Source organism: Urocampus carinirostris, chromosome 4, assembly GCF_059441175.1.
Source record: "Urocampus carinirostris isolate Australia breed hairy pipefish chromosome 4, RoL_Ucar_1.0, whole genome shotgun sequence".
Taxonomy (NCBI): domain Eukaryota; kingdom Metazoa; phylum Chordata; class Actinopteri; order Syngnathiformes; family Syngnathidae; genus Urocampus; species Urocampus carinirostris.
In genome coordinates, this window is record NC_142352.1 from 6,288,013 (window position 1) to 6,315,340 (window position 27,328).

The 27,328-nt window shown below is 40.2% G+C and overlaps 1 protein-coding gene and 1 long non-coding RNA gene across 2 annotated transcripts in view; both read right to left on the reverse strand.

Annotated features, from left to right (window-relative positions):
- Positions 1 to 491: 491 nt before the first annotated feature.
- On the reverse strand, positions 492 to 6,760 carry LOC148366717 (uncharacterized). Its single transcript, XR_015850236.1, has 5 exons — positions 6,592 to 6,760; positions 6,410 to 6,507; positions 3,771 to 3,850; positions 3,648 to 3,695; positions 492 to 1,534 (listed from the first exon to the last, which is right to left on the reverse strand). It is a non-coding gene; the product is annotated as an uncharacterized LOC148366717 (long non-coding RNA).
- Positions 6,761 to 10,477: 3,717 nt separating this feature from the next.
- The window catches only part of trpm7 (transient receptor potential cation channel, subfamily M, member 7), a 72,853-nt gene continuing 56,002 nt past the window's right edge, over positions 10,478 to 27,328 (reverse strand). The window contains 18 exon segments of the mRNA XM_088333332.1: positions 10,478 to 11,101; positions 11,104 to 11,136; positions 12,582 to 12,688; positions 13,749 to 13,800; positions 13,870 to 14,075; positions 16,219 to 16,301; positions 16,368 to 16,651; positions 18,214 to 18,279; positions 19,873 to 19,917; positions 20,051 to 20,104; positions 20,276 to 20,304; positions 20,604 to 20,641; positions 22,002 to 22,081; positions 22,158 to 22,254; positions 22,324 to 22,412; positions 22,790 to 23,874; positions 25,347 to 25,479; positions 26,632 to 26,810. Coding sequence (XP_088189458.1) covers positions 11,043 to 11,101; positions 11,104 to 11,136; positions 12,582 to 12,688; positions 13,749 to 13,800; positions 13,870 to 14,075; positions 16,219 to 16,301; positions 16,368 to 16,651; positions 18,214 to 18,279; positions 19,873 to 19,917; positions 20,051 to 20,104; positions 20,276 to 20,304; positions 20,604 to 20,641; positions 22,002 to 22,081; positions 22,158 to 22,254; positions 22,324 to 22,412; positions 22,790 to 23,874; positions 25,347 to 25,479; positions 26,632 to 26,810 — 2,719 coding nt within the window. The 3' untranslated portion in view covers positions 10,478 to 11,042.

Below are 27,328 nucleotides of genomic sequence, written 5' to 3' on the forward strand. Positions count from 1 at the left end.
GAATACTATGCAAACATTGCGATACACACATCCTGTTCCAGTATAAAAAAATTGGAGGGGGAAAGCGGCTTAAAGCGATTCTGGGTCTTTTGATTCTCAAGGTTTCTTCATTTTCATGTTGAGGTTTTTGTTTCCTTGCCCTCATGTAGGTTTTAGATCAAGGGATGGTGTCATAAGTCTGTAGCTTACAATTAATAATCTGTGGTCTGTGCAGCACTTTTGAGACTCTCTAAGGGCGTCACAAGTAAACATGATTTGATACAAATTCTATGTATCAAGTCTGTAAAATTCTGATTTTGTCTATTTACTACCTGGAAAAACTCAAAATATTCTGCTAAAAGGGAGCAACTTGCCCAGTTTCAGTCTTTAGTGGGTGTCTTTAACAAAGAAATGCAAACTGCACAAAAGTGTAAAAAGTGTTTGAAATTTCTAATAATCCACTTCTAGGTTCCTATTAAACATCCTGAACAATTAAAAAGAAAACGCACACATTTAGCAAAAAGCATTTAATTTGATCAAGGTAGTCCAATCGCACAATCTTAAGTTTGTAATAAAATGGCCGAAATATGATCCTATTCAAAATAAATCCCCACACACCCATTGGTCCCGATTAGAGCGGCAATCATCCCCAAAAAAAGAACATGCACAATTTGTTTTCGCTGTGGCTTTAAATGTACAGGGCTGGGTTTAAATTGTAATGAATAGTCCCAACTTTTAGTCAGAAGTTTGATCTCTTACATTTGTTGTCAGGCCCAAAAATTCCATGCAGTTTGATCCAATATTAGATATTTAAGGAAATACAGGTCAAATGAGTTTAATATTTAAAATGCACATCAAATATGTAAAATCAGGCAACTACTTGCACTGAAATTACTGTAAACCATATATTTTAAGACTTAGAAAATATTTTTAATTACTGGTGTGCCCAAATTGTATAAATTGATTATTCAGATAAAGGTAATGTAAATTATTTCATACGAAGGGACAGTGTGTATTATTGGCTTCCCAGATGTAGGTGTAATGTGTGTATCTACCAAAAATGAAGGCTAAAAAGTACAAGTAAGAATACAAACTACGGAGACTCAGTGACCAGTAGCAGCAAAATGTTGGACAAGTAAGCTCATATGTTAAATGAATGCACAGTTCTAGACTAAATTCTGAAAATATCGCCTTTATATCTTAGTTCATGTATTTTCCTTTTTTTTAATAATAAATGGCGTTTTTATTACCAATCGCGGTTCACTGATCCCTTAACCGCCACTTCCTGCGGCGTGTTTTAGGACGGATAATATTACACACTGTCCCTTTAAACCCAGCTCTAGAAATTCGTGCAAATGACTCGCTTGCGTCCCGTTATGGCTAAGCGTTAACCAGGCAGCCACGATGGGCACAACTTCCACGGATTCCAGACGTGCAGGCGACCTTCTCCAAGCATCGTGCTTCACGCTCTTTAGATTTGGCGTGTGCAGTCATCGAAAGAAGGACTTCTGGCTTCCGGCCCCCTTGGATGATTTCCCATCATGCTCTGGTGCTTCTACGGACAACCACAACGCCCACCAGAATTGATGATTATCGCTAATGGTGACAGACTAAAATGACACTTTTGTTTACTTTGTTAAAGTATTTCGCTCCAAAATATAGTATTTAGTGTTACAACCGAGATATGCTTGTATAAATAAATGCGTTTTATTTTACGAGGAACGTTGGTCCCTCAATGCTTTTCAAAACTGAGCAAAAAAAAAAACAATTAAAAAATGGCGCCATCTTGCGGTGTTTCGCTCCAAAGGAAAGAGATTAGAAGCAATTGAAATACAGTTATACCTCCGTACTCCAACAAATCAATAAATTGAAACAAAATGGTCGTTCGAATAAAAAAATTCGAGTAATTTTTTGGACGAAATATCGGAATTTAGGGTGAGGCCGAGTGAGATAAGCAGCCATCTTGGCTACTCTTTCCAGGTCGGGTAGCATCATTTAGAGATATTGTCAAATTTTGACAATTTATTGAGATTCGGGGCGTATTTATGGCGGCAGGCGCAAAATAGTACAGTAAAGTGCTTGTAAATGCTTATTTACGTCTTATTTATTTATTTATGAAGAACTACCGGGTTTAAAAATAAATTATGAGAATGGAGAGTCTGCCATTGAACCTTGACTCAAAGGTAATGGTTTATATTTTTATCTTTATAACATTTCATGCACCAAAGTGATGGATCTGTTAAACCAGAAGAAGAAGAAGAAACATTTTTTTGTAGTTTAGTTGTAGTTTTATCAATATGTTGTGTATTTATGTCTGTTTAGGTACACTATCATTAACATTTTGGGGATTTATGGTTGTCAAGGGGCACAGAAGGTTCGTACTGGTGCTTGAAATCCTTGAAAATGTCTGAATTTTAATGTAATGTTGAAAAAGTGCTTGTATTTTGGGTAAAGTGCTTGTAAATGCTTTACATTCCTGACTCATTAGAGCACGCATCAAATGAAGGAAGAAAAAACAAGTCTGCTTTAAAATGCCGCCGGCAGGGCTGTTTTGGTGGCTTCGCCTTGCCATTGGATTTCTTCTTCCCTAGTGATTAACTGCAGCTGGTATGAGTTTGTATGGCATCGTTATGTGAAACGTCATTGCCCCACGCGAGAGCACAGGTGAAGAACAAGATACTGGGTACTGGAGACATTAGAAAACTGCCATTGAAAGTGCTTAAAAAGTGGTTGAATTATTACTAGTTTGGAAGTCATAGGATTGTATAAAAATATCTTCTGGGAAAAAAATGTTTTGGGGGTCAAACACCGTTCCTGAATGGATAATGGTCGATAACCGAGGTATCGATTTTCCATTAAGTGCAAAATAAGATTAAGTAAAAAGATAAAAATGTGTAAAAAGATAAACATGTAGATAGCACTAAAGTAATGATGTAAAATACATATGCGTATATTCACAGTGGCAGTTGTAAGGCACATTGTGCTCATGAAGGCTGTAGATGGGAATAATGGCTCTTCAAGTTGTTTTCGTGTAATTTTTAACATATTTCCAGACAATACCAGTGTTTTACTGGTTCACGTAATTAGTTCAAATTCTCTTGAAAGGTGTCTACAATTGGACAATATGCAATTTTTCAGTGATTGTCTTTTGCCGACTTTGAATTTGTTGCGTAAAGTAAACCCTCGTTTCTCGCTAGGGGTTTCTTTTCCAAAATGTCCTGCAATAGTCAAAACCAGTGAACTAGAAACTAACTAGAATTTTTTTGGGGTAATAATTCATTGCACAACTTTATCAATTAAGGACTTGATCCACTTTAAATTAATGATACTTTGCTGCTATCACGTGGGCGTTATGGAAAACTGTGTTTAGTTTCTGGTTGTGTCTTACAAAAATGAACAATGTTTGAAAAAGCGCCAGGGAGCAACTGGGGAGAGCCAAAGACCTGCATGTGGTACTGAGCAGGCTCAGCGTCCAACTTTGTTGGCGAAAGAAAGCGTCTACTTATGTGTTCTTAGGATCAGGGGATGGTGTCATAATAGTCTGTGGTTTGCAATAACCTGGTCTGTGCAGCCCTTTGAGACTTCTTGTGATTAACGGCGTCACAAATGAACATGAATTGACTTGACACATGACATGCATCGTGCAGACGTTTTGGTGGGTCACTCACCATCTCATCTTTGACTCAGTGCATCATGGTTTTAATGACCTTGATGATCTAGGTGCACAAACAGAAACATAGATAGAAGACGATATTCTCGGAAGAATTAGAAGTGTGAGAATGTGTGCTCACTTGGTTGGGATCTGGGAAAGACCCAGTCTGCAACTTGGAGTAGATCACTTGGTCATTATCCACAGTCACCTCAAAACTCGCTGCCGAGGAAAATTATTGTTATTTTTATAGGTAAATAGCTATCTAATCCTCCATGTGTTTGTTTTTCAGTGATCAAAAAAAATAATGAAAGTTGTCAAACACTGTCTCATATCAGATTGGACTACATCTCAATTCTGTTGACATTAAACAATGTGTTTGCGCTTCATTATGAGTAGGGCTGCAACAACTAATCGATAACATCGCTTAAAATGGATTATTTAAAACGTTGGCAACTACTTATCTCATAGGTTCGTCGTGTCGCGTGATTTATGAGCTACTTAACACTATAAACCAATGCAAATAAGTGCATTGGATCTCGTTGTGAAGTTTAGGGTACCTCTTTGGTCCGGCAGAGAATGCACTGAGCCAGTATTTATAAAAGTATCTTTTTTTTCAACATTTTTTATCTCAAACAAAACGAGCATGAAACCGTCAAACACTACAGAGTTAACGAACAGACAGTGCTCCATAAAAAAAGAAAAAAGGGAGCATAAATGAATCAAATCTATCAATTAAATCGAAATATAATAATAATGACATGTTTATCTCAACACAAGGGGCAGATTTTTAAGGATATTACATATCATTTGCACAATGGGAATATTTTTAAAAATGAATCAAAAGATTAACAGACCGATTCGTCGATTATTACCGCCCTAATTATGAGTTACATTTTACAATTATAGTGATTAAGAGGATATAATTGATTAATTTTACAAAAAAATAATGGTGTAAATTGTTTTGCTGGCTGATGAAAACCTATACTGTCGAAGCCTGAAAAATACTATGATGTTTTCACGATATGATGTGGAATAACACGTTTTTCTGTGGCCCTGGTTACCATAATTTCCTCTTTGTACGACATTAACAATTTATTTCACTTGCCCATAACTTTGAAACGATGCGGTTTTTGTGTGTAAGGTGAATTATGTCTCTAAAATGCCTGTTCGCTACTCATCGATGTCACATAAGATGCCGATTGCTATTGGTTCGCGTCACAATATCAAAGTCTAAGTCAGCTTTATTGTTAATTCTGAAGCAAAAGCAGAGAATTGAAATTGCGTTCCTCTCACCCCTCCGTGTCTAGAAAAAAAAACACAAAAATGTGAAAATACACAAATGCTATTGGCTGAACTCCCTCCCACAATGCCTTTAACTATCTACATCCAGTTCAGAATCTCGGTGTGCTTCGTAAATACCTTGAGGAGGCAGTACATTATTGTATTTTTGAACTTTGCTATGGGTCCCAAGGCTTCCAGTAATGCTAAAGGGAGAAGCAAAACATGCCGAGCGCAAATTTTGTTTTCATAGTTATTTAAAAATCTCGAGAAGGCATTAAAAATTTCCCGTTTACATGATAGTCCACTTATTAGCTTATCATTCAAATCGAGGTATACATTTTTATAATGAATGAAGGTTTTTTTTTTACCACTAGGAGCCGCTAAATAATAAACACCTGTCACATCCCTTCTCCGAATCCACCCACTACTCCACTGTACCAGCTCAAGTCACATCACACCAAAGGTATATTCAATTTCGTTTTTACTTTACATGTATATTTATTTATAAGTATTTATTCCTATACATGTAGTATGTAAGTACTGACAATGGACTATTTTGTTACTAACATTTAATACATATCATTTTAATGTTTTACGTGGAGTTTGGAATGCATTAGCCAAGTACCAAAGGTTTTCTACCCTTCCCCATACAGTTATTTTACCTTGCGGGTTCCATCATCAGAACCTCATATCCCAGGGGGTCTCCGGTATGTCACTTTTTGGCTGCGCCCATCTTTCAACACCCAGAGTAAGTTGAAACATGTTCAACTTGATTTTTGTGGCCTGGATGCATTTTTTTCTCCTCCCCCTCCATCACACGCAAAAATAATGTTTCGTGGCAATAACATTATCTTCTTTATAACGTGCATTTTGTAATCAATTGTTTTTTGTAATTTTTATCTCAATAACATACTTGTAGGTAAAGAAATTTGTATTTATTTTACATAACTTTAGTCTCACCTCGTGGGGGGAAAATAAAAGAGCAATGGTATGGTTTGGTTGTAGTTTGCACGCTTACTTGTGCTTTTTCACACTTGTTTTCGGTCGCATTACACAATACAGCCACGTCTAGTGGTCGAATATACAGACTATCCCTTTAATCTGAGTTCAGCCCACGCAAATTATCAATTAATTTTTCACTGATTGGCTTTAGTATTCATTTTAAATATTTTTTTAGATCTTATTTTGAGTAGCAAAAATACATATGTCATTTTCCTCATGTTCATGTTTTGAGTTTTTCCTTGCCCTCATGTCGGTTTTAGATCACGGGATGGTGTCATAATAGTCTGTGGTTTGCAATTATCTGTGGTCTGTGCAGCCCTTTGAGACTCTTTGTGATTAAGGGATGACTTGACTTGGATTGTTTTTCATCAGAACTTTCCTTTTAGGACACCCGATTTGGCCCAATTTCAACCCTAAAAAAATTTTTGTTTGAGACCCCTCGACCAAAACAAACAGATGAAAAATGTAAAAACGGAAGAGGAAATGAACTCGTACTTCTCCTGCCAGTCTTGGTAGTGACTTGGATGTTGGGAAACTCCTTCCTCAGAGCGGCTTCCAGGCTTCGGGCCCGTGAGCCGTAACCTCAGGAGCCGCTGAAACCATAACAAAAACAGTTCACCCATCACCCCACCAAAAAAACATTTCCCAGTCCTCTTAGAAAGGCCAAAAAAACTCACCAGTACTCAATGTGAACGTGCATTTCGTCGGCTGTTTTGACGGCTGGTCGGGGAGCGGCACAAGTAGAGCAGATTCTCGCAGGGATCAAAACGCTAAGTCACGCCAGTCGTGCGTCTGAACTTGCTTTTATGAAGAACACACGCCCAGTGAGAGGGCGTCTCCCACAAGACCGGTCTGCCAGACTGCTGCAGCAACGTTTGATGTTCATTTCCTGTTTTCTTGTAACCTTCTGCTTTCAGCAGCAAGCTATGTGCACATTTGCACTTTTCAATGCAGAAAATAGAGCCATGTGTAATAACAACAACATAGCTTTCTTCTATTACAAAGGGAAAAAAAAAGCCCGAAAGTGAAGTGAAACAATGAGTCATTATGTCACAGGAACTTCTGTTGCTCATTTTGAAACTGAAAGAGCAGAATTCACTTCTTCATTTCCAGCGTTGGGCACTTTAATGAAAAACATGAATTAGTTACAGTTGCTAGTTACGTAATTTAAAAAATATTTCCGTGATCAACATGCCAAGGCTACTGACACCCAAAAGTAACTAATTTCTACGAAAGTATCTAGTTACAAATTACCATGTACACTCCAATAGAAGCCGACCCCCTGCTTCTAACCATATAATAAAATAGAAGAAGACGTGTATTGTTGACCAATATGTGCTTTCAGCAGCAAGCTATGTGCACATTTGCACTTTTCAATGCAGAAAATAGAGCCATGTGTAATAACAACAACATAGCTTTCTTCTATTACAAAGGGAAAAAAAAAGCCCGAAAGTGAAGTGAAACAATGAGTCATTATGTCACAGGAACTTCTGTTGCTCATTTTGAAACTGAAAGAGCAGAATTCACTTCTTCATTTCCAGCGTTGGGCACTTTAATGAAAAACATGAATTAGTTACAGTTGCTAGTTACGTAATTTAAAAAATATTTCCGTGATCAACATGCCAAGGCTACTGACACCCAAAAGTAACTAATTTCTACGAAAGTATCTAGTTACAAATTACCATGTACACTCCAATAGAAGCCGACCCCCTGCTTCTAACCATATAATAAAATAGAAGAAGACGTGTATTGTTGACCAATATGTGGAAGCAGAGAAGCTTCCTATTACTTGGCTTGTGCAATCCTGTGAGCTTATAAACAAACACTTAGCCGAGTCACTCCATATCCATTTAGTCTTTGGGCTACGAACTACTCCAAGATATCCTTCTTTTTCTGGGTACTGTCCAAGACAGGTTTTATTTCTCCAGGCATGGTGTATTGCAAAAATAGGTTTACAAATTAAAAGGCCAACATTCAGCACACTGTTAGCGTAAATTGATTTTGTTGTTCCTGTATAAGCCACGCCCACTCACTGCCTACCATCCGCTGTTGGTGACTCATAACCAAATATGTGCAGTAGCAGGCCCTCTGATTTCAGTATTTCATTTTATAGTTGTAAATAGGGCTTTTAGTCATCATCCTTCCGATCTCCTTTCTTCCACTCAGTCGCTTTACTTCCACATCCTCTCACATTTAGTGACCCTGTAGATAGGGTTTGCGAGACCTTTTGGCCTTTTAACTTGTTTGGATGTTGGCCATGGTCCAAAACTTGTGTTTTTTGCTACTTTTTCCTTTTCTTTATTTTTGTATGTGTGTCTTGCTGTCGGTCACCCTTCTCAAGGGATATGACCAGGGTAGATAGATAGCTAAAATAGGGCTTGGATGAGAGTATGGTTGAATATGAGGTTGAATATCTACATGAAGAGAAATTTAGCAACTTCATGCCTCATACTTGAGACGGCGACGCCGTAACTGTATTCAGTTGTACTTTTTAGGTAAATAAAAACCGGCGCACCCTTCTTAAGCACTGCTGGCAGATTGAGGGTTGTATGTTACATCATGAGCGAAAGAGGAACCATTAGCGATCAGATTTGGTAATTCATTATCTGCTTTTTCATAAGTAGCCGACGCACCGTGTTGTAACCCGGCTGATTTTCCATTCCTAGTCAAGCTAAAAGACAATGACCTCGATATTAGGGACAGTCAAATGAGTAGTCAAAGTTACAACAGAGAGTTCAAGGTTTAAGGCTGCATTAACTTGAGTCAAAGCAGCTGTCAAGAATTGAAGCAGTATTTTACTCAAGAATAAAGGATTAAATCCTCATTTAAAGGAACAGTGTGTATGATTTGACCACCATGTTTTTGCGCAGCCTTTCACAAGCTTTTACAAGGATACCCTTAGAAGGTAGATAGATATGTCAGCTAAAATGGTCTCCATTTATATAGCGCTTTTCAAGTCAATGAAGACCTCCCAAAGCACTTAACAATGTGCTTCACACTTACCCATTCACACACACACACACTCACACACCAATAGCGGCCAATCAGCCATGCAAGGCGCCTACCTGCTTATTGGGGGCATTAGGGATTCAGTGTTTTGCCCAAGGACACTTCGACATATAACACTGAAGAGCCGGGAATCGTACCTGCAACCTCTTGATCCCAAGACGAGCGCTCTACCTCCTGAGCTCCCTTTGGGAGAGGCTCATGTAATGTAAAATAAATACAAATTTCTCAACTTGCGAGTTTCTGAAAACAAATGTTTAAATGTATTTTTGCTCATCATTTAAATCAAGATTGTTTTTTTCTGTACCGAAAGATTTTTTTTTTTTACCACAAGGAGGCACTTAATATGTGCAGTCAAAATTAGAAGGATTAAAGGGACAGTGTGTATTATTTAGAGATGCCTTGACATTAAAAAACATTAAAATACATACACTACCCTAATGACCATCTATCTATACACTGAAGTCATATCCCCCTGGTGGGAGGTATCTAGAGTCAAGAACACACTCACATTCACCAAACATTCATTCCCCTTTGCTCTTCTCAACCTGACATCGAACATTTAGCCCACAGCACAACAAAGGGCAAGTTGCTCTGCCATACAATCCTTAAATAAACACACAATTTTTTTTCATTCTCGTAGGTCTAGAAATTCACATTTTTTTTTACACAACTTGAGCTGACATAATTGTCTGCCATCTTCCTGCTACAGGTACCCAAAAAGCCATAAAGCTTGCATAAGGTTGTCAGAATAAGGAGACAGAAAATGGTAGGATTAGGTCACTTTGTTTTAAGTCTGTTCTTTCTCGTGCTTTGTAGCTTTCGTTTTCAGTTGCACAACAGAATGCAGTGACATTTAGTGGTCAAAAAATACACAGTCACTATTTTTAAGGTGAAATCAACCCACCCAAATACGTCATTGCAGACATATCCACCCTTTATTATTTGAAGCATTCACTTCAGAATTAATTGTCTATTTATAGTGATGTCAACTTCCCCTAAAAGTCATTGCGAATTTGTCCTCACTTCAAATACTTAAAATTTGACACTGCTATTGCATTTGTCAGGATTAAACAGAAAAATAATTTCATAGTATTCATCTCAGACGCTACCATTTTGCTTTTAAAAAGAAAAAGACATACCAGGCGGTCAGTAACAACCAATCATGGCTCACTTCTAGAAAACAGGAGAGCTGCAATTGGTTACTGGAGCGCTGACCAACCATGAGGTCATCACTGACCAACACAAATGGCAAAATGGCTGCCAGCTAAAAATGGATTTTTCTTTGTTTTATTCAACAAATAAATGCAGTCTTTGCTTTTTGTACCAGCGAGTGGAAATAATTCACCTTTTTTGCGTTGTGTGCTGCGAAAGTTTTTTGTCCAGTAATATTTAGAAAAACGTCTTTGTACACAAACTCGATTGCTCATAACTGAGAATAGTGCCTTGTTTTATCATTAAGCACTGTACAGTGTGAGATTAATGATCCCTAGTGGTAAACTACAGTATGTGAAGTACAGTAAGTGCGTATATACAGTACAATCAAGTGACACGGTCCACTTATTATCAATTTTATTCGTTACAAACGATATTGAGTACAAAATGTATACAGTAAATACCCTTAAAGTGTGCCCTGAATAAAAGATGACAAAGCTCATGCTCATGCAAATAACAGTATCTATAAGATACACTAGATTGAATCCATCGTCGGGTTTTTGACAGGTGATGACAAATATATCGTAATCGTACCATTTAAAAATAAAAAAAGCTATCGAGGGCGGACACTTTTTTTTCCTGGAATAAAAAGACACAAACAATGTTGTGGAAAAGTTGCATTGCAATCTGCCCTTTTTTTCATAAAGTCAATGATAAAAAGCATGGATACAAGACATTTGGAATAATAAAAATGATGCGGTGATGCTGTAACAGATGTACAATGCACTTTTGATTTCTTGTTTTCCTTTTTTGCAATATACATTTATAGGTTAAAAGGCAACATCAATAAATAACAATAAGAATTTGTGTACCTGCCCATGTATGCACATGCAAACATGATGTGTGTGTTTTGACACAGCGAGAGGCCGTTCTCGTGGAAACGCGAGAGATTCTTCCAGTTGATTGGTCACAGCGACGGAAGCCTCATGGATTGGTGCGGCTCTTTGGCTCCGCCCCCCGGTGTGCCACCTGCTCAGGTGTGTACTCGTTCCGCTTCAGATCTAAACCGTGACATGATATTTATTATCAGGCTTGCATAGAAATTGATCCGCAAAACAAATTCTTGCCTTTTTTGACCCAAAGGGCCATAATGGCAAAATAATTAAGACCTGTGTCCCTGAAAAAAGAATCTAATTTTTTTTAGTGCATTTTATGTCACTTTGTGACGTTCGATGATCTGATATAAAAAAAAAATGAAGACGAATAATGCCAGAGCCTGTGCCCCATATCAACAAATATACCTCCTGAAACTCATCTCCCTCCGACAATTACCAGATTTTCACGACTATAAGGCGCACCTAAAAGCCTTTTTTTAAAAAGCTGACCATATACCATATATAATACAGTGCGGCTTATGTAGGGATCAATATTGAGTCGCAAAGTCTCGCACCTAAGGCAAGCAGCTGCCAACTACATTTTCCCTCCGTGGGCGAAGTAGTCCACGGTGTATGTCGGCGTTTCATCCCAACCAATGATTGACACAATCATCAATCGAATCGGTCACTATTGGTTTAAGTTATTCGGAGGTAAAGGAGGCGGGTCCTTTTTAGCATTTACAGGCTCACGTAGGCTAAATTGGGGCAAAACAAAGCCTGCAATTGGCCGAAAAAGATGTGAATCACAAGTTTGTCTGCTCTACGGCCTGGAAAAAACATGTTTAACTATGTTAGTCTGTATTTGTATACGGGAATTATGGTGCTAAACAGACAGCTAGCAACAAGCAACGTCCACCGATGCAGAGATGCTTTTCCGTAGATTTTTTATTATTCGTCTGCATTATCATGTGTTTTGGAGTACGTAAATATTTTACACGGTTGGATTTATTACACTTACGGATGTAAGAGGACCAAGGTTGCGTATTATTATTGAACGTGATGTCTGCAAGACGACTTTTTATATTTTCCCAGTATCTTGTTTCAGACTGATCATGATGTTTCTGTGATGAGTCTAGTTTCAAATTCAATTCAAAGTGTTAATGGTTTTATGCACAATGAAGAACCACGTTTCCCTGCACAATGAAATTCTTACTTTGCTGTCCTCACAGTTGCCAGCGAAAAAGAAAATAGAAACTAAGAAATGGTTGGCATTTCTTGAGTCCCAAGAGTTTAACTTTCCTCATGCTATACAAATAAACATGACTTGACACGTGGAATTACGCATTTGAGTGATTGGTGACATTGCACAAACACCGTGTCCATACGTGTCCGAGACGCGTATTTGCTTCTTTGGGAGTCGTCGGAATGTTAAGGGGTTAATAAGTTTGACAGAACTATCTGACTGTTTTGTTGATGTTCCCACTGTAGCGCCTTATAGTCCGGTGCGCCTTATGTATGGAAAATATAGGACCAAAAACTATTTTTGGGGGTGCGCCATATAACCCAGTGGAATACATATCCTCATAAAATATTATTTTTCACTGTAATATTTGCACAATATTTTGTCTCACCGGGAAGTTTTAGTTTCCTGCAGCAGGAGTTGCAGCGGTGTTTGGCTCGGAAGTTCCGGATGGCGTCGTCACCGAGGTTGGCCGGTCCGAAGATCATGTCGTAAGACCTGCGGGCGGCAAACGCAAAAAAAAAAAAAAAAAAGATTGAAGTAAAAGAAAAAAAAAAGGGGGGAAATTGTTATATGAAATGAAGGGCTGCAGTAAAGGGTTATTTATTATTGGCGTCAGGGTCCATCTTCTTCTGAGTAATAAGATAAATTAAAATGTTTTCATTTCAATCAAGATATTTAAAAACAGTATAATTAATCAAAATCTAAAATTGAATTAAAAAAAAGAAAATATATATATCATCATCTCATTAGCTGCACCGTTTATCCACAGTAGGGTCGCGGGGGAGCTGGAGCCCATTCCAGCAATCATCGGGCAGTGGGCAGGGGACACCCTGAACCGGTTGCCAGCCAATCGCAGGGCACACAGGGACACACAACTCGCTTGCTCATTCACACCGAAGGACAATTTGGACCGGCCAATCCACCTGAAATGCATGTCTTTGGAATGTGGGAGGAAACCGGAGTGCCCGGAGGAAACCCATGCAAGCACGGGGAGAACATACAAACTCCGCACAGTAAGTCCGGTAGCTGTATTTGAACCCACACAGGAGGTTCCCAAGATCTTAGAACTGTACCGCACACGCGCTAACCACTGCGCCGCTGTGCTGCCCTATATATATATATATATATATAATCTTATTTTGGGCCATGCCATGTTGAAAGGTATTTCTGGGAAAAGGAGGCAAATTGCTGGAGTCAAGCCAAAATAATCCACCTCGAAAATCTCTCTATAGTTCTTGTATTGTGTATTACTATAATAATCCATATTTCTTTTTTAATGCATCTTAATACAAACTCGCTTTAAGTCGGTGGTGTCAAACTCTTATTTCACCAAGGGCCACATCTGCATCATGTCTGTCCTCTGGCCTGATGTAACTAAAATGTGATCAATTGGCATTTAAGGCAAATGTGACTACTTCTCAATGTAAAATAACACTAAAACTATTATTTATTCAAGTCACAAAGATAGTTGCATAGGAAAATGTTGACGACTACACGCACACATACGAAACAATTTTTTAGCTCCCTTGCAACTACTTTAAAATCATGAACGTACCCTTTCTCGCCACTCTTTATTACTGAAGGATCAGTCAAGATTTCTCCAACCCCTGAAAGAGAAAAAGAGAAAGAGTAAAAGAGAGCCGACTTAATCGAGAGAGCGCGAGGCGAGACGTTACCCTGCAGGTCGAGCACCAGCAGCTCCCCTCGCGTGTACTCGTAGGTCCAGTGGCTGAAAGCCAGCATGGTCTCCTCCAGCAGGTTTGTGGGCGCGATTTCGTCGCCGTTGTTGTTGTTGAACTTGCGGAACTCGCCCGTGATGCATTCCTCGATGGCGAACCACTGGCCTGCCGAGTGGCAGTAGAGCAGGAACACCTCTAGGAACCTGGGTGCAGATTTACGTTTTATCATCAAAAACAATCTATCCCGTACTGTGATCCCTCGCTATTTCGTACTTTATTATATTTGCTGGCTCAGTGCTTTGTGGGTTGAGATAGAACCATTTAAGAAGGTAAAATTTATTCAACACGTGGACTGAAGCGTGATATCGTTGCCCAAGTTAAATAAACTGCACCGTGCGGCCGCCATCCACTACCCTCGGTCGACTATTGCAGAGAGGTGGCCGGGAGAGCAAATAGGCGTGGCAGGTGTTTTTTTTGTCCCACTGTCGTTTACGCTCGAAGTGAACTGCACCCATGAAGCCGCAATTCATCACAGCGCATTTTTGTCAGGTTTGACGGTTCTTTTGTGACACCATGTCCACTAAAAAGTGAACTGCACTTGTGCGACTGCAATCCACTATCCCCCATCGTATTTTCATTCGAGCAGGAAGGGACTGCTGGAGTGCACTTTTGTGAGGCCACTCCTTTTACATTAAAGAGCAGTATTTGTTGTTGTGTACTCCATTATTACGTACACGTGCTTGTTTTATACCGGAAATAGCCAACTTTTACCAAAATAGAAAACCAATGTGATCGTTTGAGCGGTTCATTCATGCACAGACTTTAAAATAAAGCAGCCATACTCTAAAATTCTATAACTTGTATTGTTGTTGTTTGAATATGGAGGAAAAAAATGGTACATTTGTATTTAAAAAATATGTAGGCGTTTTTAACTGGAGAAAGGCGGTTGTGTAACGCATAAAATGCTAGTGTTGGTGAGTATGCCGGCAGATTTTTTTCTTCTAGTTTTTCTAAAATGAAAAGTCAGGCCGCGATCCATTATCCCAAATCCCATATTGCTGATTGGAATTTTTTCAGGAGGATGGAAGAGCACAATTATTTCCCCAGAATTTTTTTTTCTGTGAGAGTAACAATACATTTACTATTGACACATTTAGAAAATGATTCAATGTCCACTGCGTTTGAATGCACCTTGCCCTTTCCCATTCTCAATTTGTGCTCCTGATTACTGTAGGAATTTTCCTGGCAACTCAACCGAATTCGATCCAGCCTGGTTTTCGTCGCACCTACTGATGGTCGAAAGGCACATTACTCACATTAGCATTAGCTACAACTTCATAACATCAATTACGCCACCGACGTGGCAACATGCTCAACTGTCACCACCGATTCGAACGACTAATTTTCATTTTGACCAACATAGAAAACCAGTTCCAAAACGTGCAGAAATGACAAGTTGAGTTAGATGAATGGTTTGTAACATACTCCTTCAGCACATTCAGGAGATGGAAGTTCTACCGGCACGTCAATTCCACAATACTTTCATCGTGGCTTTTGACACGCCCAAAAAGCGATGAAAGAGCTCATGGCTAGTCGAAGACAGTGTTAGCAGTTATTGACAACTTGACAATGCTCAATAGTCTAACAGATAATCTCTCACGTCAACAGAGACAAAAGAAATAAGTAAAGAAATGTAGCAAGCACTAGAACAAATTGTAAAATAGATGGACATGTAGCAATGCGATGGATAGACACTAAAGGCAAAAATAGACTGCCGACATTAAAATGAAAAACAGAAGCCTGTTTATCTTGTTAGGTGACAAAAAGGTTGCTTGCTGAGTCATTGCGAGTCACCATTTGGAAAAACACCATCAGAAACAAAACATTGGATAACAAATTGCCTCGAGAGCTGTACTAGGTGCTTAAAAGGGACACTATATAATATTTGACCACTGATGTTGCTGTATTGTGTCGTGCAACCAAAAACGAGTGCTGCAAAGCACGAGGGAGAATACAAACTACAAAGACTAAAAACAGTACAATTTTTGCCCAGACCATCGAAGGTTTAAGCAGTAAAATGTATGCATACGGGAACGAAGCCTTGAATTATTTTGTGGTGTCCTGCCTATTCACGTGCTGACATCAGAAATGCATGGCACAATTCAGTATATAGCAAGTTCTATTATATCTCCGCCAGATGTTCTCATGAAAAGAGCCATATATGGCTCGCAAGTCTTAAGTTGCCGCCCCCTGATCTACAGTATTTTAGTATTTTTATCATTGCGGGCAAAACTTATTCTAATTCTAGTTTTTTTTCTCGGATGCGGTTTCTGTGGCCTTGCTTACCTTGGCGAGTAAGGAATAGGTTTGGGTCGAATCTGGTTAAAGGCCACCGTCAGCTTCTGTGCTGCTCGCTGCTGTTGAATTTCCTAGAACCCCATAAATAAACGTATTAAGTCTGAAAGTTCAAGTTTGACTTCGTATGGGGTACGTACCCTGAGACAAAGGTGCAAGACGGTGTCGTCCTTGTAGATGCTCTGCCAGGTCTGGACCACTTCGGGCAGGAAGGACTTGACGATGTAGAAGCAGCCGGGCTTGAGGATGTCGTATTCGGACCAGGTGCAGAGAACTTTGAGGGCCCGTCGGAGGCCGCCGCCCATCTCCTCTTTACCCAAAAACTCGATCTTGGCACAGAGACCGCGCTGGGCCCAGGAAGACATGCTGTTGTTGATGGTGTTGGGTGAGCTTTCTTCCAGCCGATACACCGTCACCGGCTCTCCTGTTGTGGTCGGAGGCATATTGAAAAAAAAAGGCTTACTGCGACATATGTTCAATTGATATTGATACAGGAATGTAAACACAGGGTTCATACAGGTGCTTGTAAATTAATGTTCTGTTTCCATGGATCGAAAAAAACTTGAATTTTGGGTGACATGCTTGGAGATGCTTGAAATTGTTGCCATGTTTCACAAGTCTGCTCAAAAATGATGCGGACACCGCTCTCTGGTGGCTTCGCTTTTCCATTGCATTTCTTGCCTCGTGATTAACGGCAGCTGGTATTAGTTTGTATGACAGTGCCCATTACGTGTCACGCCCAAATGGACAGGAGAAAGCAACACCTAAACCGGGGACTAAAATGTGTATTTGTGCAAGGATTAGGCATCACACGTGGACACTTATTATGGGCCATACAAAAAATTAAGGTATCATTTCTCAGTGGTAAATTGTAATGGGAAGAAAATGTGCTGGCAAATCAGGTGATGAGGGTGTGTTGTGGATTAACTGTAAATCAGCTTGATAAAAACATCTGGCAGGAAGGTATGAAACAATGTTGTTACAAGAAATCACAAGATGTTGACTGAGCAGAGTCGGGGCGGGAAAAAAACATTGGGCGCTACTTATTTTGGAGGACGTCGTTGGGCGTCGCCACAAAATATATGCAGAGACGATATGACGGAAAGGGAACGCCCTTTATTGCATTCGTTCAGCAACATTCATCCAAGCCAAGTCCGTCCAGGAGACAGTGGGCTTTTTATACTGCGTCCTCGTGGTTACGTGATGTTTTTCTCTGAACCGATTGTATTCTTTCTCGGAATCGACAGTATTTTTTCCCCGCCCCGACTCTGCTCAGTAAACATCTTGTGATTTCTTCTATCAACATTGTTTCATAACATCCTGCCAGATATTTTCAAGCTGATTTACAGTTAATCCACAACAGGTGAAGTCAGGTATCACATCTACTATTCACCTCTGAGGGTTTCCTGTCTGCTCGAGTCAGCTAAGAGTCAAAGATGCGCAGGAATGGCAGGATTATTATGAAAAAGTTACTGAAGAGCACAAATACACACACACAGATTTTAAAACAGACACAGAAATAAAAAAAATTAAAAAGTAATGGGAAGAACTTCCTGCAACTGAAAGCGTAAACTACAGATTACTGACACCTCTATGGGGAGAGATTGGTCTAAAAAATATTGACACACGTATTTAGATCGTCAAAATATATTAGTCATTTTCTTATCTTGATAAATGCACATGCAAGATTAATTCGTGGATACATTTTTGGACCTGCCAAAACGTGATTCCGATACAAATATCAATTATATTCATACAATCTCGGAAATATTTTCTACATTTCATTATGTGGAGTAGGTCTGTGTGTTGGGGAACAGGTTATTGAGCAACCATGAAACATCATGAATTCGTAAATCGAATTTACTAGAAAATCGTAAAGATCCATAAGCCTTTTTTGAAAACTGTTCGCAGGCTACTCAGGTGTTCTTAGGGGTTACCTGGTACCCGCAGGTACCACCTTGGAAAGCCCTTGTTTATACTCCTTACCTCTGGGGGGCACAGGTGTGAAGGGGATGCTCTGTGACAGTCTCATCAAGTTGTTGCGTTCAACAGCTGTAGAAAGGACAATTCATATTTTAAGTTGTCAAACACACCAGCGCAGCGTCAAACCTTTTGCATCAAAAATAACTACTGTAATCCCTCGCTACTTTGCACTTTGTGGCTTCATTGCATCGTAAGTTGAAAAATATTCTGTGATCCATTATCTTCGATCTCATATTGCTGCAAGCGGAGGCCGGCAGAGCACATTTTGTCTGGCCTGGCAGATCCTTTTGGGCTGTCGTCCATCAAAATGTGAACTGCACTCTTTTGGCTGCAATCCAGATTTCTCAAATTGTTGGTGTGAGCAGGGACTGGCAGAATGCACTCTTATCAGGCCTGGCTTTTTTTTTTCCCTTTTTTGCAGTTTATGTATTACTGCCTAAGTGAACTGCACTTGTAAAACCATGATCCATTTTTCTCAATCCCATATAGCTGGGAGTGGGCACCATGCCAATGAAATGCACAGCTGTGGCTTTGATCTATTGTCCCCGGTCGACTATTGCTAAATGTAGGGGCACGCAGCACTTTTTTTCCTTGTTCAGGCCATCAAAGCATGTCATTGTGGCCTGACTAAAATGAACTGCACTATTATGGCTGCCATCCATCATCTCTGATCGCATAGTACTGCAAGCAAAGAACGGCAGAGCAAACTTTTTTCGGGCCCGGCAGCTTTTTTTTGCATTTATTGTATTTCTGCTAAAAATGAACTGCGCTTGCGCGGACACAATCCATTATCCCTATTCCCATATAGCTGCTAGAGGGAACCAGCAGAAGGCACATTCTGACACGCCTCCAGCCAAAGAAATGCATGGCTGTGATTGGATTATCTCCAGTCAACAACTGTTGAAAGCAGGTGACAGAAAGAGGAGGAATGTCACTGTAGCCAAAATAAAACTAACTGCACTGTTTTTGCTGGGATCCATTATCCCTGATCCCATATTGCTGCAAGCAGGGAACGGCGGGGTGGACCTTTTTCGGGCCTGGCAGCTTTTTTTTTTCGCAGTTACTGTATTTCTACCTAAAACAAACTGCACTCGTGCGACCCCGCACCATATATTATCACCAATACCATATTGCTGCGAGCGAGGACTGGCAGAGAAACCTTTTCTGGAGACGTACCATTCTGGCCCACCTAAAATCAAATGTGTGGCTCCTATCTAATGTTACCAGTCGACTATTGCTGAAAACAGGGGCCGGCAGAGTGCCGTTGAAGCATGTCATAACGGCTTGTCTAAAATGAACTGCACGGTTTTGGCAGCGATCCATTATCCCCAGTCAACTATTTCTGAGAGTAGGGGTTGAGCGAGCCTATTTCTTTCATGCCTGGTAGCTCTTTTTTCCATTCTTTTTTCCTAAGATAAATAGCTCCAAGGTAGCCACAATCCATTCTCCCCGTCTACTACTGCTGTTAGCAGGGGCTGGCAGAGCGCATGTTAAAAATGGGAGCTCTACTTTGCAAGATTTTCGCGTATCGCCGAGGGTTCTGGACCCCATTAAACATGATAAACAAGGGATTACAGTATTTCTGTTTAGTAAGTGAAAAAACTAGCAGTTATATGAGGATGTGGAGACTCAATAATGACATTAAGTAATCTAGAAGCCTACCAGAGTATTGGTAATTTTCCATAGGCTTGAATGGTGACCCAATGGCTGCAGAGAGAAGGAATTAGTTGTTATTGTGACTTTGAAAAAGTGAAATGGTCGGTCATGGGAAGATAATAACATTTCCCAAGAACATGTCATTTCTGTCTGAGCACTTAAGAATCATTGAAATTTTGCTCACAGTCCTTTCTGGGTCCGAGGTGAGTGTGGCGAGGTGTGCCAAGAGAGACCGATGCTGCAAAAAAGAATAAAATAAAATGAAAATGGGGAAATCAAACCAGCAGAATCAAGGATGTCTCATGTTAAATCAAATGAATTTTGCATCAAAGGCAAACATTATTATTGTTAAGACGGTTAAGAATGTGGCAAGATCGCACTGCAGACAAACGAAATAAAAGAAACTTACCGGTTAATATGTCTTCCCCAGGGGGTTGGCTGGAAGAGAATCCGCAATAAATTTGAAATGTACATAAAAAAAGTCAAGTTTACATGAATTCCTGAATGCGACACATATTTTAGCATAGTCAACACAACATTACTGCTAAACAAAAATGTAAGTATTGCACAAAAAGGTTTAATAAAAGCCTAAATTTAAAAATATAAATGCAAGCTGCAGAAATATAGTTATATATTTTCCTATAATTTAAAACAGTATAACACAGTATCTATATGCATGGTCGTACACGCTGACACTAGTACACCCACACACACAAAAAACACAGAATGATACATACAGACTGCTTGCTTGAGCTGATTTGACCTGAACTCTTTCCTAAGAAAGAAAATGATAGTGTTAGTATGCGGGTTGCTCGGGTGTTAAGAAAAATAAAATCAGCACGACTCGCTATAAACTACGGTAGTTTAAGGACTATAGGTTGCTTTTTTTTTTTATAGTTTGGCTGGGTTGCCACATATACTACGGTGAGATACCTGATGGTATCATTGAGTTTGAGTTATTTTATTAGTGGTACTCCAAATGCACTTGGTAGATTCACACACACTATTTTAAATTGCAGTTCAAGATGTCATGTATATTTTTGGTGTTGGATGTTATCAAATACATTTCCCTAAAAATGAGACTTGTATATGTTTTTTCCTTTTTAATTATGCATTTTTTGGTAGGTGCAACATTTAGTCTGGAAAATACAGTACTTCAAATAGCAGAATGAGTGTACATGGTTACAAGAAGACACTGCCCCGCCCTTGCTTACCCCATTTCACTTTATGAACTATAGTCTAATTTCTGTAGTATATCTATAGCCTTTTTGTAGTATTTCGAGAGAAGAATTTGTGTTGTATTTTGATAGTATTTCCTGTGGTATTACTGTAGTTTTATTTTATTGCCTTTTAGTAGTATTTCTATAGTAGTATTATTGTACTAATTCTGTAGTATTTTTGTAGAATTGTGGTAGTTTTATTTTTGAAGTATTTTGTAGTATTTCCAAAGTAGATTTTTTTAACATTACTGTAGTTGTATTTTTGCAGATTTACTGTAGTTTTTTTGAAGGATCAATTTGTGTTTTATGTTTGGAGAAAAACTTTTGTGGTATTATTGTAGTTTTATGTTGTTGCTTTTTAGTAGTATTTCCTTAATAGTATTTTTGAACTAATTCTGTAGTATTTTTGTAGAATTATTGTAGTTTTATTTTTGAAGCATTTTGTCGTATTTCCAAAGTAGATTTTTTTTAACATTACTGTAGGCATTCTGTAGTATTTTGGGGGAACAATTTGTGTTGAATGTTTGTAGAAAAACCTTTGTGGTATTACTGTAGTTTTATGTTGTTGCTTTTTAGTAGTATTTCCATAGTAGTATTTTTGTACTAATTCCGAAGTATTTTTGTAGAATTACTGTAGTTTTGTTTTTTAAGTATTTTGTAGTATTTCCAAAGTAGATTTTTTTTTAACATTACTGTAGACATTCTGTAGTATTTCAGGGGAACAATTTGTGTTGAATGTTTGTAGAAAAACTTGTGGTATAACTCTAGTTTTAATTTTGTAACTTTGGTACTTTCACAGAACTTATGTGGTAAATCTTGAGTATTTTCTTAGTATTTTGAACTACTAATGGACTATTTTTGTCTCGAACATTGATGAGAGTGGCGCTCTTTGAGGGCAAAGAAATATGCGTTTACCACAGGTACAGAAGACCGCGGATCCTCATGGATGAGAATATCTTCCGCTGACACTCTGCTACGATCCTTCTTCCTCAGAGCTACAGACCAAAAAAACAAAAGTCCATCACAATTTCACCCAGCTCAGAAAAAACCCATCTATTTCTTATGACATACTAGAATCAGGATGGAGAAAAGCGGGACTCCTGTCAAACTCTGTGAAACCGGCATAGGAGTTAACAGCTCTGATGTGACCCGGACCTTCCTGCTGCACCTTCGCACGGATAAGCCGACATGGTAAGAAAACATATATCGTATTTTCAGTGACAGCTAGATAACCAACCAATTGTCTGGTACGGGTGGCCGGACTAGGTTGGGGGCTTCGGGTCTCTTTAGGTGTCGAGCGCTGGGGTTCAAAACACTCTCTGTGTCCTGAAAGCAAGACAACATTATTATCTGTTCGATCAATTCTTGTTGGATTTTGTGAAACTCCCGATCCCAGTTTATAACCAAACGTTTCATTTTTTGATAGTAAAGCTCTTCAGGCAAAACAATGATAAATACATTGGATGACAAAAAGGGGCAAAGATAATCCCATCACCACATTTCATTGAGACTCCTGAACCCGTCTCTACCTGTGGAAAGTATCCTGGTACCATCATCCCGTTAATCACTCATGCAAACGGTCACAAAATGTACAGAAGCAGCGAGAAGAGACAAAAGAGGAAAAGGGAGGAAAAAGCTGCATGTCTCCCGATCTGGAAGTGGACAGACGCCGGTAGCAGGCAGATGCAACCTGCAACTCAAACCTCTTGTTTGCGCTTTCACACGCGTCTGCTCGTCACCATTCTCATCTTCACGGCAGGACCCTGGCGGCGTAGAAACGTCGCAATCTCTGCTTCTTCTTCTCTGGGGCCCCGCCACAGCGCGGGAGGCACGTGTACCCGGAGTGGTCTGGCCCTCGTCATCGCAGAAAGCTTCGTTAACGTAGCACAAAGCCCCGTCCCTCCCTCCCTGTGCATCGTCAGGGTAGCAAGCGGGCGAGCGAGCAGGCAGAGGAGAGGCCGAAGTCGAATACACGCACGCACGGCTTTCATCGTCCTTTCTCATCTCTGGAACAGAACCGGGTTCTTTATCGTACTTACCGACAAACACCCCGAATTCTACGTCGGCGCCGTCAGGCGTTTGCTGGTGGAAAGCCAGCTCGGGGTGGCTGGAGCCGCCTGGCTGGGAGGGGATGCTGCTGATGTGGAAATGCGCCGCCCGCAAGGGCACGTTGGGCAGGCTGGATGGCGTGTCGGAATACTCCGGCTCGTGTGGACGGCTCAGCTTATTGCGGGTGAGGGAGTGGCCCCGGAAATGGAGCTCCGGAGGGGAAACGGCGTGAGCACTTTGGACAAAGGCACTGGCGGCGCCGCCGCCGGAGGAGCCGGCCTTGGCGGCGAGGTGCCCGAACAAGCCCCTCCTTTCCGGACTCGGATCGGTATCCGACCCCAGTCCCGTTAAGTGAATCGGCCCGACTCTTCGACTTCCTTCGGTCCCGGATCCTCCGGCGCCGCTCCCGAAAAGAGACTCGGCGATGTTGGCGGAGGCCAAGTAGCTCCCCACGCCGCGTCTGCCCATGACAGAGGATTTGGACTGGGGACCTGCGTCGGCGGCAACGGGGACGATGCTGGGGACGACGTTCTTGGAGAGGCTGAGCTCGCGGGTGATCTGGTTGTGGACCTTGCTGGCTTCCGACGCCCTCTGAGCCGTCAGCGTCTTCAGGGTGTCTACGGTGAGGGCGGACAGGTCCTGCAGGTGACCGATCTGCGAGTCCAGCGTGTGCAAGGAGCGCTTGATGAAGTTGACCTTGTTGCCCACCTCTTTCATCTGCATGCACATGGACTCAACCCTGGAAAATACAACAAATTAAATACTAATTACGCATGAGCTTTTATGAGATTGTAAGTATTGTTGTTTACCAATTTTTCCAGTACCATGGAAAGAAGAAATCCAAAGCGGATTAAAAGAAAGGGAGCTTAAACCTGAGTTTCCAACCTTAACTCTAGCCCCAACCTTAATTTTGGAACCCTAAGATCGGTTTAAAACCCAAACTTCCAGCCCGAACCCTGGCCCTACACCTAACCCGAAAAAGTTTGGAACCCTACATTCAGTTTACAACCCTAACATGGAGATCAAACGCTAGTTCTTAACCCTAATCCTACACTTAACTCTGGCTGTAACACTACCACCAACCCTATTTCAGACTCTAAATGTAGTTTAATGCTTAAACCTACGTTTTTAATTCTCGCCCAAATCCTATTTTGCGACCTTAAAATATGCTTAAAACCCTTATTTGAACACCCAGCCTAAGAAAGATGTCAACAATTTCAAGCATTTATAAGCACGTCATTTAAACTCCAATCACTTTTCAAACTTTAACAACACAACAGTAGATGCAAGCATTTTCAAGGATTCCAAGCACACGTATAAACCCTGAAAATGGAAGCACTAAAGTTCTATTTTATTCAATGTTTGAGTACAACTAAAACATTTTTCTCTTCCCCATTTACCGCACTGGGATATGAGGCGCATTGAATTAAGACGACAGTAAGAGCTACTGTGTTTATTCGCGTATACAACCAATGGGCTCTTCATACACTTACAATAGTGCAATGATTAATCAGTCAATAAGCACTGCTGATTAAAATTGCTAAATATTGTTTGCAATGGAAATCGAACCCGGATCACAGCGGTAAGGGGAACATCCGAAAAAGCACTAGAGCCCATCTCATTATCACACTATTTTACTCACTGTGCGTCAATACCCTCTCCAATAAACATGTATACTTATATAAAAGACCTTGCATAGTATTTTGTCTGTATGTCTCTTTTTGTCATTCTGTCTCCCGCATTCTCACTTTCTTTCCGTCTGTCTGTCTCTCTCTTTCTTTTTTTTATTTCCTTTGGCCTCTCTTAGTCTTTCGTTCTCGGTCTCTTTTTCTTTCTCACTTCTCTTCTTTTTTTTCCCCCTAGCATTTCTGTCGTTCTGTCTTTGCCTCTCTTTTTTTTTCTTTGTCTACCTTCGTTTTCTCTTTTGCTCACTTTGCCCTTTCTTTGCATCCATCTTTCTCTTTTATCCTCAATCTATTTCTTCCCCTTTCTATTTATCTTTCTTTATCTAGCTTTTTTCCCTTTTCTCTTTCTCCCTTTCTCTCTCTTTCTCCTCTCCATCTTTTTCATGCTCATTCGTCTGTCCCCATGAGTTTTTCCCCCTCTCGAAGCTCAAATGAGTTTGACACCCCTGTCCTAAATTAACCACTATTTGCCGAAAATCCCAAGGAAATGACTTAATCTACTTCAGATCTTCTGTAACGGTTTTACCTTTCTGAGGTGAGCCGTATGCGCTCTTCACTTCCTGTGTGAAACTGGTCGTCTTTTTCATGAAAGTACGTCTCCACACACTGCTCTTCAAAGTCATGAAGCTTCTTTTGGTCTTCCTCTGTCAGAAAGAGCTCTAAAGAGAAAAGAGGAAAGTCATTCATGTTAAGCTTATCAAACAATGGATCTCTCCTCCCCAAAACATCTCATTTTGTAATGAATACGCCGTATAGAATACGACCACTATTACCCAGCAAAACTGTGTGGGTCAATTTACCAAGAGAGATGAGAAATTCAAAGCCACCACGTTTGAACTCAAAGTTTATCTGCGACAGTAGGTGGGATGTTTTTGTGAGAATACTTTCAAGTTGCGTACACCTTTTTCGTGGCAAAATTCAAGCACTTTCTAAGCACTTTCAAAGCCAATTTTTCAATTTCTCTAGTACCAATTAATGGGGAAATTCGGAGAGAATCGTGTAATTTTGCAGATACATCTTCAATTGGCAATGTGGGTAAACCTCAACCATGAGAAACACAATGTAAAAATCCCATACTTTAAATTTTAAAGGAATTTATTTCCAAATTAGAGTGGAAAATATGTAGAAACAAGCTAGACTTCTGGCTGTCAGAGAGGTCTAACTTCTTCTAACGAGGCTCCACTCGTTACCAGTATTAGCGGCGCCTGTCTACAACCGCAGTCAGTCACACTCCAAACTCCACAATGGCAAAGACTAAAAAGCTGTCGAAAGAAGCCAGAGACAGCATTGAAGACCTGCACCAGGCTCAGAAGATGTAATCTGCAATAGGTCCAACCACTTGGTGTAAAGAAATCAACCACAGATAAAACCACGGATAATCTGCATTGATCTGGGGCTCCATGAAGGATCTCACCTGGTGGGGTCTAACCGATAACAATAAGGATTAGCGAAAATCCCAGAACAACATGGGAAGAACTAGTGAATGGCCTGGGATCACAGCAACAAATGCACCACCAGGAACTACAATCCTGCACTGCCATACATGTCCACTTGCTGAAGCCAGTACACATCCAGGCCTGTCTGCGGTTCGCTAAAGAGCATCTGGATGATCCAGAAAAGGACTAAGAGAATGTTTACCCAGATGAAACCAAAATAGAACATTTTTGTAGAAACACAAGTTCTCTTGTTTTGAGGAGAAAACAAATAATTGCATCTGAAGAACACTGAACCCACTGTGATGCATCGGGGTGGAAACATCATGCCTATGAGCTGTTTTGCAAAGGGACCAGGACGACGGATCCGGCACTTACTTGGCCCATATGTGTGTTCTTTCTTTCTCTTCCTGCACATGCACAAGAGCGAGTAGATGTGGCAAAGGAGGATGAAGGGAGGAGGTAGGACTGGTTTCTCATGGTAGGCCATGATAAAGTGGTAGCGCTGGTACTTCCACACTAGGTTGGAGATGGACTTCACCTGGAGATACACGTTGCTGTGAAGAGCAAGCAAACTGTTACAGATGTGATTGCAAACCTTTTCACTATTGAATGCACAGCTTCAGCTAATATGGTAAGTTGGTGCTTATTAACTCATTCAGTGCCAGACGTTTCTCTCAAAAGGGAAGTGCTGGTGCCAGCTGATTTTTGCAAATTTGACTCGTTTTTGAAGGCGTAGTGAAAATTTAGCTCTGTTGCTTTACTGTATAGACATAGGACACGTCAAAAGAAAGCTTGAATTATTTTACCATTGTGTAGTAAACAACAGATGAACATTGCTAGTTTTTTTTTTTTAAATACCCGTTTCCCAAAAAGAAGCTTTCCAATCCTTTTCCATAATGTACACTTGCTTTACTTTGCCTCTCCATTGTTTTATGACAGTAGGTTCTTGTTTCGACCAGGAAACTGTGATCATTTTCTTTGTTACCAGATGCATAACCCTTAGTTGTATTGACCAGTCAATAACTCTTCTGGCAAAAGTCCTAATACATAGGTCCAACTGCAACTCCCAACC